General features: G+C 29.2%; 1 protein-coding gene across 1 annotated transcript in view; it reads left to right on the top strand.

Annotated features, from left to right (window-relative positions):
- The window catches only part of LOC117175896 (HBS1-like protein), a 48,622-nt gene that overhangs the window by 33,849 nt on the left and 2,281 nt on the right, over positions 1-12,492 (top strand). The window contains exons 5-6 of the mRNA XM_033365720.1: positions 3,947-4,499; positions 11,725-11,954. Coding sequence (XP_033221611.1) covers positions 3,947-4,499; positions 11,725-11,954 — 783 coding nt within the window. The remainder of the gene's footprint in view (positions 1-3,946; positions 4,500-11,724; positions 11,955-12,492) is intronic.

The following is a 12,492-nucleotide window of genomic DNA, read 5'->3' as shown; positions in this document are numbered from 1 at the left end:
TATTTTCGGATGAAAGTTAACTCTTTTTTGTTTGTTTGAAAATTTGTCTTTTTAATTAAAAAATTCACCCAATTTAGTAGAATTATCATTTTTCTTGAAAAATGCAACGGTTTGATTAAAATTTTAATAATCTTGTTAAAAGTCATAATAAAGTTCGACTATTTAGCAGAAAATTAACTTATTGTTTATAATTCTTATTGTGGGGTTGAAAAGTCAACTAAAATATTTTCTTTTTTTTATGAAAACTACTTTTTCTGAAAATTTGTCTTTTTGATTTAAAAGTTCATCTTTTTTAGTAGAAATTGCATATTTTTTGGATTTTAAAATTAAACTATTTTCTAGAAAATTCGTATTTTTGTTTTGAAAAGTCAATTGAAATATTTTCGGATGAAAGTTAACTCTTTTTTGTTTGTTTGAAAATTTGTCTTTTTAATTAAAAAATTCACCCAATTTAGTAGAATTATCATTTTTCTTGAAAAAATGCAACGGTTTGGTTAAAATTTTAATAATCTTGTTAAAAGTCATACTTTTTTATTAAAAGTTCGACGAAGTTATCTTTTTCAGTAGAAATTGCATCTTTTTTGGATTTTGTTGAAAATTAAACTACTTTCTAGAAAATTCGTATTTTTATGTTGAAAAGTCAATTTTGTTAAAAGTTTATCCTTTTTGGTTGAAAAAATTCGTGTTTTTGGGTTAAAAATTCAATTTATTTCTTAGAAACTTTTTTGTTGTTAGAAAAATTCATATTTTCCGCTTGAAAAGTCAACTGGATTCTTTTTTTATGAAAATTTAAATATTAAAACAAAATTAATAAAAATTCATGGATTTTAAAAGAAATTTCATTTAATTTTGATAAAAATACAACTGTTTGGTATAGAATTCAACAATTTTTTAAAAAGTCATTCTGTTTGGTAAAAAATTCGTCTTTTTGAATTAAAAGTCTGTTTTTTCGTAGAAACTTATTTCTTATTTCAAAATGCATATTTTTATCGTGACACATCAACTAAATTTTTTTGTGTTTACAGAAAATTTAACTAATTTTGATTAATTTATCTTTTTCATTTGAAAATTCATCTGTTTTAGTAGCAATTTTTTATCTATAAAAACGTAAATTTTTCGTAAAAAAATAATCTTTTTAATTAATAATTCAACTACTTGGGCAAAAGTTCAACTGCATTGTTACAAGTCTATTTTTTTATTGAAGGCTTATGTCATTAGTTGAAAATTTAACTATTCAATGAAAAAAAAACTTTTTTTTTTGTTAAAATCGATTTTTTAATTGAAAACGTAACTTCCATTTTTTTAAAGTTTGATATTTTTAGCGGAAAATTCTTCTTTTTTTGGTAAAAAGAAATAATTTTCTTGTTTTGAAATTTTTGGTTTGTTGGGTAGAAATGCATCAGTTTTGTGGTGAATTAGTTCTTTGCTGAAAAGTCATATTTGGGTTTAAAAATGAAATTTTTTTAGAAAAAATTCGTTTTTTGGGCTTGAAAGTTCAACAATTTAGATAACTTTCATGTATTTCTTAAGTGAAAAATCATAATTTTTGTTGAAAATTTGTCATTTTTGTTTAAAAATTATTTTTTTATAAATTTCATCTTTTTTTATTAAAATATGAACTATGAAACTTTTTCAACTATTCTTTTTTTAGTTGAAATGTTACCTTTTTAAAATGAAAATTGATATTTTGTATTAAACAATTAAATTTTTTTTTAATTCATGCAATTTATGGAAAATCCATCTTTTTGTTATGTATAAAATTCAACTGTTCCATTTAAAGCTTTATCATTTTAGTTGGAAATTCATCAGTTTGGTTAAAAGTTAATTTTTCCAACTAAAAATTTCACCGTTCCATTTTGAGTGGAAAATTTATTTTTTCTATTTCCAAATGTAACAATTTGGATGTAAATTTGTCTTTTTAAATAAAACATTCATTTATTTCTGGTTGAAAATTCAAATATTCCAGTTAAATATGCATAATTTTAGTTGAAAATTCATTTCTTTGGTTAAAAAGTGAACTATTTTAATGAAAATTTGTTTCTTTTTTTATTTAAAATAATTTTTTCTCAAACTAAAAATAAAAATTACTATTACAGTTTTAATTATTCAATTTTTGTTGAAAAATTATCTTTTTTCTTCGAAAATTTGTCTTTTATGGTTAAACATTTATTTTCTTAACTTTAAACTTAACTATTTAAGTTTTGATTGACAATTTATGAAAATTCAACAATTTAGTTAAAATTGAATTATTTTGTTGAAAATCCGTTTTTTTTTTTTTTGTTCAAAATTAATTTTTCCAAGTAAAAATGTGACTTCCGTTTTCAATTGAAAATTGATCTTTTCTATTTCAAAAATTAACCAACTGGATCCAAACTGTTCTTTTTAAATTAATAATTCAACTATCTCGTTGAAAATTTACGTATTTTGTTATCATTTTTACTGAATCTTAATCTTTTTCAAACATTCTTCTTTTTGGTTAAAAATTCAAGTATCCAATTAAATGTTTATCATTTGAGTGGAAAATGCATCTTTTAGATTGAAAATTAAAATTATTTGGTTGAAATTGAAATCCTTTTGTTAAAAATTTATTTCTTTTGTTGTTTTTCAGAAGGAAAAAATTTTTTTTAACTGAAAATGCAACTATTATTCCAGTTAAATATTCCATACTTTTTGTTAAAAAATCATCTCTTTGTTTGAACAGTCTATTTTTTACAAAGATTTAAGTATTCGATTTTTTGTTGGAAAATCTTCTTTTTTAGTTGAATATTCGTCTTTCTTTGTTGGCAGAAATTAATCTTCTTGGTGGAAAATTAATATTTTTTTGTCAAAATTCAATTATTATAGTTAAAGATTCAGAATTTTAGTTAAAAATTCATTTTGCTGGTTTAAAATTCAACATTTCCAGTTATATATTTACAACTTTAGTTGAAAATTCATGACTGCTTGAGAATGTAACTATTTTTTTTGGAAATGTAGTTTTTTGTTGTTGTTAAAAGTAATTTTTTTTAGTTCAAAATTTAACTTATCCTAATTAAAAATAAAATATTTGTTTCTCGAAACTTCATGCGCTAAACAATATTTTTTAATTAAAAATTTAATTATTTAAGTTTTTACTGACCTTTCTTTGTAAAAATTGTTTGTTTTTTTTTATCAAAGTTTAACTTGTTCCAGTTGAGGATTTATTATTTTAGTTGGACATTCATCAGTTTAAATGAAAAAATTTTTTTACTAAAAGTTTAAATATTCCATTTTATATTGATTTTTTTTCAATTTCTCAATTCAACTTTTGGTTTAAAATTTGCCTCCTTTGTTTAAAAATTCAACTATTTTGTTAAAATTCATGTATTTTGTTCAAAACTTGTATTTTTTGGTAGAAAATTAATGTTTTTGTTTGAAAATTAATCTTATTGCTTAAAAATCCATATTTTTGGTTTAAAATTCCACTCTTCCAGTTAAAGATTCACAACTTCATATAAAAATTAATTAATTTTGCAATTTTTTTCTCTGTTCTGTTAAAAGGTGTGTAAAATGGACGTGATGATTTAAAATAAATGATTACGTTTTGCGAAATGTATGAATGTCACTTTTAGTTGACTGAGAAAATTAAAAAACTTAACCAGGAATTTGAAATCGTCCGCCGAATCGCCATCCTGTTGAATATTAAAGGTCTTAGCAATGAGGAAAGGATTATTAGCCTAGAAAATAATTATTGGGTTAAAAATTAGAAAATAAAGTAGTAGTACAGATTTGTTCCGAATTAAGAATGCTGCTGAGAAATGATATGCGTTGTGGAGAAAGTTAAATACTTTGTATACGAATTTTTCAATAAACTATATGAACCTGATATTCAACTTTAAGTTTTTTGGACAGGACGTTGGTGGTTTCTAGAGTAATTCGGTAGTATACCATGACAATAATCAAACAATAACAATAATAATTTTAATAGGTAATAAGCCGACACCGAAATCAACTTTACAAACAGCGAAGCCAACTATCAAAGTAGTTCCGGCCGCTGCGCACTCGGTTATTAAGGGTTTTGATTTGACTGGAACAGAAAATAGCGAACTGGTTAATTCACGAATCGAAAGTCCTCGATCACAGACTCCTAATTCGGAGCGAAATTCGCCTAATGTCAGGCGGAGAGCTGATTCGAGCTATAAGGAAAAAAAATCCGGAATTTCAAAATCCAATACACCCAGGTGTCAGTCACCAACATCGGGCACGACATCGCCCGAACCAGAATCGAGAACTAAGACTTTGGAGGAGAACGTGGACGCTTTTGCAATTTACAAAAACAAACGAGGCGATTCGAAAGAACAGTTGCATCTGGTTGTCGTGGGCCATGTGGATGCTGGAAAAAGTACATTGCTGGGGAGACTCCTCTGTGATTTAGGCCAAGTTTCTTCAAAATTGATTCACAAATATCAGCAGGAGAGCAAAAAAATTGGCAAACAGTCCTTTGCTTATGCTTGGGTCTTGGATGAAACTGGAGAAGAAAGGTGACGATCAAATTTTGTTGAAACTTTTATACATTTAGAATTATCGGAAATACGGTCCTCGGACTCACAACACTGTTGACACTATTTTACACTTTTTTTGAACAATCATACTATTTTCCTACTATTTACATACTATTAGGTATACAAATAAATTTGGTGTTTTTTTTTTTACTTAGATGTATTTTAATTCTTGGTCAAACTTGAATCGTAAGTATTCTTCTCTTATTGGTGCCCCTTTTCCAGCTCTCCTAATCCTGATACATAATCGTAAAGCTGCTCCTCCTCCCCCATTTGCCCCTTTTGCAGCTCACCAAAACCTCAATCATTATCACAATCGTTCTCCTCCTCCCCTCCTCCTCCTCCTCGTGTGTCCCTTTTCCAGCTTTCCAAACCCTTAAACATTAGCACACGTGTTTTTCTTCTCTTAGTTGAGCCCCTTCTACCAGCTCTACAAACCTTCAAATATTATCATATGTGTTTTTCTCCTCCCCCTAGTTGAGCCCCTCCTTCAAGCTGTCCAAATCCTCAAACATTATCACAAGTGTTCTCACACTGATCATCCTCCTCTTGCTCCTTGCAAACATTGTCACAAGTGTTTTCCTCCTCCTCCTCGTTGAACTCCTTTTACAGCTCTCTAGACCCTAAAGCATTATCACAAGTGTTCTCCTCCCCTTCGTCGTCGTGTTGCTTTTTCAACACACACACATGTGTTTTTATCTTTCTTATCCTGCCCCTAGCTGATTCAACATATTCACAAGTGTTTTCCTCCTCCTTCTCTCCCCCCTCGACTTGACCCTTTTCCAGCTCCCCAGACCCTCAAACATTATCACAAGTATTATCACAAGTAGTCGTGCTACTTTTCCAGCTCCCCAGACCCTCAAACATTAGCACAAGTTTTCCTTTCCTCCTCCACTCGTACTCCTTTTACAGCTCTCTAGACCCTCCGACATTATCACAAGTTTTCCGTTCCTCCTCCTTCTCCATATCGTCCTCCTCCTCGTGCTCCTTTTCCATTTATACAGGTCCTCAAACATGATCACAAGTATTCTCCTTTTCTTCATCCTCATTCTCCTCTTGCTGCTTTTTCATCTATCCAAACCCTCAAACTTTATAACAAGTGTTCCTTTCCCCTTCATCGTCATCATCATCATCATCATCATCATCATCCTCCTCCTCGTGCTTCTTTTCTAGCTCTCCAGACTCTCAAACATTATCACAAGTGTTCCTTTCCTCCTCCTCATCATCCTCCTTCTCCTCCTCGTGTTCCTTTTCCAACTGTCCAGGCCCTTAATCATAATCACAATTTTTCCTTTCCTCCTCATCACCCCCCTCCTTCTCCTCATCGTCTTCCTCCTCGTGATCTTTTTCCAGCTCTCCAGCCCCTTAAACATGATCACAAGTGTTCTTCTTCACATTTTCTTTCTCCTCCTCCTTTTGCTGCTTTTCTAGCTCTCCAAGCCCTCAAACTTTATCACAAGTGTCCCTTTCCACCTCATCATCCTCCTCCTCCTTTTGCAGGTCTTCAGACCCTTAAACATTATCACAAGTGTTCCTTTCCTCCTCCTCCTCCTCAGCATCATCCTTGTCCACCTCCTAGCGCTTCTTTCCCAGTCTCCAGACTCTTAAACATTATCTAAGTGTTCCTTTCCTCCTCCTCGTGCTCCTTTTTCAGCTCTCAATACCCTTAAACATTATAACAAGTGCTCCTTTTCCAGTTCTCCAGACCCTCCGACATTATCACAAGTGTTCCTTTCCTCCTCAGCATCCTCCTTCTCCTCATTGTCCTCCTCCTCATTCTTCTTTTCCAGCTCCCGGGCCCTCAAACATGATCACAAGTGTTCTCCTTTTCTTTATCCTCCTCCTTGTGCTGCTTTTCCAGCTCTCCAAACCCTCAAACATTGTCGCAAGTGCTTCGTTCCTCCTCCTCATCATCATCCTTCTCCTCCTCCTCATCTTGCTCCTTTTTCAACTCTCCATACCCTCAAACATTATCATAAATGTACTTTTCCTCCTTATAGTTATCCTCCTCCTCGTGCTCCTTTTACAGCTCTTCAAACCCTCTAACATTATCACAGGTGTTCCTTTCCTCCTCCTCATCATCTTCCTTTTCGTGCTGTCCAAGTCCTTGAACATTATCACAAGTGTTCGCCCATTCATCCTCCTCTTGCATCTTGCAATCATTGTCACAAGTGTTTTCCTTCTCGTCCTCTCCCTTTTCCAGCTCCCTAGACCATAAAGAATTATCACAAGTGTTATCCACCTCCTATTGAATAGTTTGAACTATCGATGTAATCTTAGTCCAAATTTCATGTTAGTCATTGAGTAGAATTTATTTTCAATCAAAAAGAAATCTCTAGTGAACAGTTTAATTTTGTACCAAATAGTTTACTTTTATATCAAATAGTTTACTTTGATACCAAATTTTTTAATCTTCAAGCAAAGGAGACGAATTTTCAACCCGCACATTTTTATTTTCCACGAAAATGTTTAATTTTCAGATAAAAAATTATTTCTTAACTAAAAACATAACCCAATTTTCAACTAAAATTATGAATCTTCAATAAAAAAATTATTTTCTAAAAAATTAGTTTAACTTTGAACCAAGGAGTTGAATCTTCAACCCCATAATATGGATTTTCAATAAAAAAAGAAGTAAATTTAAACTTATCAGTGGGATTTTTAAAAAAATCGTTAAATTTTAATTTAAAAATTGTAATTTTTTAACAAGAAAAATACGAATTTTTAACAAAATACTCCAATTTTCAATTAAAACAGATTAATTTTCAACAAAACGGTTGCATTTTTAACCAAATTGTTGAATTCACAAAAAAAAAGATAATTTTTGACCGGAATAGATTAATTCTTAACTATATACTTGAATTTTTATCCAAAAAAGATAAAATTTCTACAGAGAAAGTTAATTTTAACAACAACAAAAAAAACAATTTTCAACTATAATTGGGTATCTTGAACGAAAACAATAATCTTTTAAGGAAGTAGTAATAATTGTTGTTGTAATAGTTGATATTTCAAGAACAATATATTTTAATTAAAAATTAAAAAAATAGTTGGATTTAACATGCAGAAAGGCATTTTAACAAATTATTTCAATCTCCAACTAAAACAAATTAATTATCAACCAAACAAATTTATTGTCTACCAACAAAACTGAAATTTCAAAGAAAAATAGTTAGATTTTCTTATTGGGTTATATCAATTCAGTACGCTTTTGAGTGGAAAAACGAGAAGAAGAGGTGAAGAAGGAAAATATTGTGGAGCGTGTGATAAATAAATAGGAATTTTGATATTTTATTGTCTGGAATAATATTTTAAATAAACATTGAAGTTTATTTTAAATACTTTTAAATTATTAAGGTGGGTTTCCGTATGCGCGACTGGAGCAGCGCGACTCATATCGCGCGTTTCAGTTTATGACTGCTTCTCACTGAATCTAATGGCGCCCTTTCCTAAATGCGCGACACCCGACGCGCGACGGTAGGGACCCCAAAGGCGGCTATAAATCGCGGCGATTAGACTGCTCAAGAAGCAGTCTAGCTGCCCACCCGCCGCGACTTGAGTATTCAAAAGTGTTTTTATTTTATAATTTTTGAATACTTTCTCTGCGAAACGCTACTTTTTCTGCTAATTATTTAATTCTGCTTGAGTATTTAAATCTTTTTAAATATACCCTTAAAATTAATTGACAAGAAATAAAGAAAAAATTTTAATTCTCCAATTTTTAAATAAATATCACTAAACTAGAAAATAAAAAGATTCTAACTTTCATCAATTGTACAGATCGAAGGTTCAAAAAAATCCACGCTATAATTTTTAATGCTCTAATTTGAAGAATGAATCAACTAATTACATTTTTTGTTAAATTATATAATTTTAAGCAATTTCAGTGAAAAGCATTAAAACTTGATGGACTACAATTTTTTTGACACATTTTAAACTAGAAGTTAAAAATTATTAATTGTTCAGTTGTTATTTATATATCAAAATTTGTTTTGAAATCTTGTTAAATATTTCTTTAAATTATTTATTTCAAAGAAAAATCTTTAATATTTTTTAAAGCAATTTGAAGCATATTTTGTTATTATCTGAAGATCTTCAACCAATGTAATTAGACTGGCTGATATTAACGCGGAAAATTTTTTGCAATACTGTGTCATCACTATAAAGATGCCGCTCAATTAAAATTTTCTGGCATCCCTCTGAAATGAAAATTGACCTGGGTGCTTGCCTCCAGACGCCCCGTAGGAAACCCGTAAAAATCACTAATCGCGCGACTAGTTTCGCGCGACTAGTTTCGCGCAAATCAAGTAGCGCGGCTTCAGTCGCGCATACGGAAACCCACCTTTAGGTGTAATATGGAAATTTTTCATAAAAGATCAAGTTAATGTTCTATTGCACCCTCTTAAATTTGGACTACTCATTAGTTAAATACTTGAACATTTTTAAGACACTATTTACTCTATTTTTAACCTCTGAAGTGAGTCTGAGGCCTGAAAATAACTATTTAACACATAATTAGGACGACTGAAAAATCTCGAAAAATAAAATTCCCGAATTTGAAATTTTCAGAACAATCTATAATAATACCGAATTTGAAAAATTCCGAACAATAAAATTTCAGACAGAAAATTACTGAATTATAAAATATCTGAACTAGAAAATTTCCAAATAGTTTATAATATTACTAAATTGGAAAATTTTCGTATAATAGAATTCCCGAACAGTGTATACTATTACCAAATTGGAAAATTCCTGAATAATAAAGTTTCATTATTAGAATAGTATAATTCATGAATTAGAAAATTCCCAAACAATTTATAATAGTATCTAACTGAAAAATTTTCGAATTAATAAAATTTCCGAATAATAAAACTCTCGAATATTTTGTAATATTACCGAATTAGAAAATTCCAAAATAATAGAATTCCCAAACAGTGTATAATATTGCCGAATAATAAAATTTCCGAATAATGAAATTTTCAAATATTTTATAACATTACCGAATTGAAAAATTCTCGAAGAATAAAATTCCCGAATATTTTATATTACCGAATTGGAAATTCCAGAATAATAGAATTCCCAAATAGTGCATAATATTACCAAATTGGAAAAGTCCTGAATTTTGCAAATAATAAAATTCTCGAATATTTCATAATATTACCGAATTGCGAAATTCCCGAATCATAAAATTTCCGAATAATGAAATTCTCAAATATTTTATAATATTACAGAATTGGAAAATTCCCGAAAAATAAGATTACAAAATTTGAAAATTCACGAAAAGTTTACTACATTAAGAATTAAAAAATTCTCAAATAATAAAATTCCCGAATATATTATAATATTACCGAATTGGAAATTCCAGAATAATAAAATTCACGAATGCTAAAATTTTCGAATAGTAATACAATTCCAGAATTAGAAAATTCCCGAACAGTTTATGATAATACCGAGTTGGAAAATTCTCAAAAAATAATTGGAAAATTGGAAAATTTTCGAAGTTTATTGTACTACTGAATTAAAAAATTCTAGAATAATAAATTTTACGAATATTTTATAATATTACCGAATTAGATAATTCACGAATGATTGAATTCCCAAACAGTGTATAATATTACCGAATTTAAAAATTACCAAACAGTTCATAATATTACAGAAATTAAAAATTCTCGAATAATAAAATTCCCGGATATTTTATAATATTACCGAACTGAAAAATTCTGGAATAATAAAATTCCTGAATATTTTATAATATTACCGAATTGGAAAATTCCAGAATAATAAAATTCTCGAATATTCTATAATATTACCGAATTGAAAAATTCCCGAACAGTTTATAATATTACCGAATTAAAAAATTCTGGAATAATAAATTTTCGAAATATTTCATAATATCACCGAATTGGAAAATTAAAGAATAATAGAATTCCCGAACAGTGTATAACATTATCGAATTGGAAAATTTTATAAACTGTCAGAAATTTTATTTTTTGGGATTTTTCCAATTCTGTAATTCTATATACTATTCGAGAATTGTATTTTTCGCCGGAAAATTAACGAATCATAAAATTACCGAATAATAAAATTCCCGAACAGTTAAAATATTACCTAATTGGGAAAATCCCGAATAATAAAACTCGCGGATTACAAAATTCCTGAATAATAAAATTTCTTAATAGTAATATTATCAACTTTTCGGAAATTTTATGATTCGGTAATTTTCCGTCGGGAATTTTCAAAATTCGCTAATATTATAAACTGTCGGAAATTTTATTATTTGGGATTTTTTTCAATTCGTTAATTTAATAAACTATTCGGGAATTTTATTATTCGACTCAAGATTGCCGAATAATAAAATTCCCGAAAAGTTTATAATATTACCGAATTGTAAAATGTCCAAATAATAAAAATTCCTAATTAAAAAATTCCTGGATAATAAAATTATAAGCTGTTCGGGAATTTTCTTTTTAGGATATTTTATGATTCGGGAATTTTCCGTCGGGAATTTTCAAAATTCGCTAATATTATAAACTGTCGGAAATTTTATTATTTGGGATTTTTTTCAATTCGTTAATTTAATAAACTATTCGGGAATTTTATTATTCGACAAAAGATTGCCAAATAATAAAATTCCCGAAAAGTTTATAATATTACCGAATTGTAAAATGTCCAAATAATAAAAATTCCTAATTAAAAAATTCCTGGATAGTAAAATTATAAGCTGTTCGAGAATGTTCTTTTTAGGATATTTTATGATTCGGGAATTTTCAAAATCGGTAATATTATAAACGCTCAGAAATTTTATTATTCAAGATTTTTTCAATTCGGTAATTTTATAGACTATTCGGGAACTTCATTATTCAGCGGAGAATTGCCGAATCGTAATATTCCGGAATAATAAAATTCCCGAAAAAGCTTATAATATCACCGAATTGGAAAATTCTCAAAAAGTAAAATCACCGGCAGAAAAATGCAGAGTTATAAAATATAATTTTAATTGTTTAAGTTTAAAAATTTTCTAGTTCGGGTATTTTATAATTCGGAAATTTTCTTTCGGGATTTTTCACATCCAGTAATATTATAAACTGTTCAGGAATTGTATTATTAGGAAATTTTCAAACTCGGGAATTTGTCAGTGTCGTGAATATTATTTTCCTGAATTTTCCAGTCGTTCCACGTAATTAGAATATATTTATTTTGCCGGCAGAGAAAGAGGAATTACAATGGACGTGGGCCATTCGAAATTTGAAACGGGTACAAAATCCATAACTTTGCTGGATGCTCCGGGCCATAAGGATTTTATACCCAATATGATAACAGGTGCTACTCAAGCTGACGTTGCTCTTTTGGTTGTGGATGCAACCAGAGGTGAATTTGAAACTGGATTCGACAGTGGCGGGCAAACTCGAGAACACGCTATACTTCTTCGATCTCTAGGTAAGGACCACTTACCCCCCCCCCCCCCCCCCCCCCCCCCCCCCTCTCCCCCCTCTCTCTTTTCCCCCCTTTTAAAAAAATTCCTCTCTTTTCTCCTGTTTTTAAGAAACTTTCCGGGTTTTTTTCGCTTTTTTCTTTTTTTCTTATATGCAAACTGAATTAATAGAACCCAATAAGAAAATACAAATATTGTCGTTTAATGTTAATTCTTCTTAATTTATTTTAGTCTTACAGATGTAAAAAAAATTTTCAATTTTGTTGAAAATTCGACTTTTTGGTTTGAAGTTAAACTCTTTTGTTAAAAATTCATTTTTTTTAGTGTCAGATTAATTATTTAATTAAAAATTCATTTCTTTGATTAAAAAAAAAGCAAAAAAACCCGGAAAATTTCTTAAAAACAGGAGAAATAGAGGAATTTTTAAAGAAATTTTCCGGGTTTTTTGCTTTTTTCTTTTTTTCTTATATGCAAACTGAATTAATAGAACCCAATAAGAAAATACAAATATTGTCGTTTAATGTTAATTCTTCTTAATTTATT

Source organism: Belonocnema kinseyi, chromosome 7 (genome assembly GCF_010883055.1).
Source record: "Belonocnema kinseyi isolate 2016_QV_RU_SX_M_011 chromosome 7, B_treatae_v1, whole genome shotgun sequence".
NCBI classification, from domain to species: domain Eukaryota; kingdom Metazoa; phylum Arthropoda; class Insecta; order Hymenoptera; family Cynipidae; genus Belonocnema; species Belonocnema kinseyi.
The sequence above is the reverse complement of the archived record's forward strand: the minus strand, read 5'-3'. Positions and strand labels throughout refer to the sequence as shown.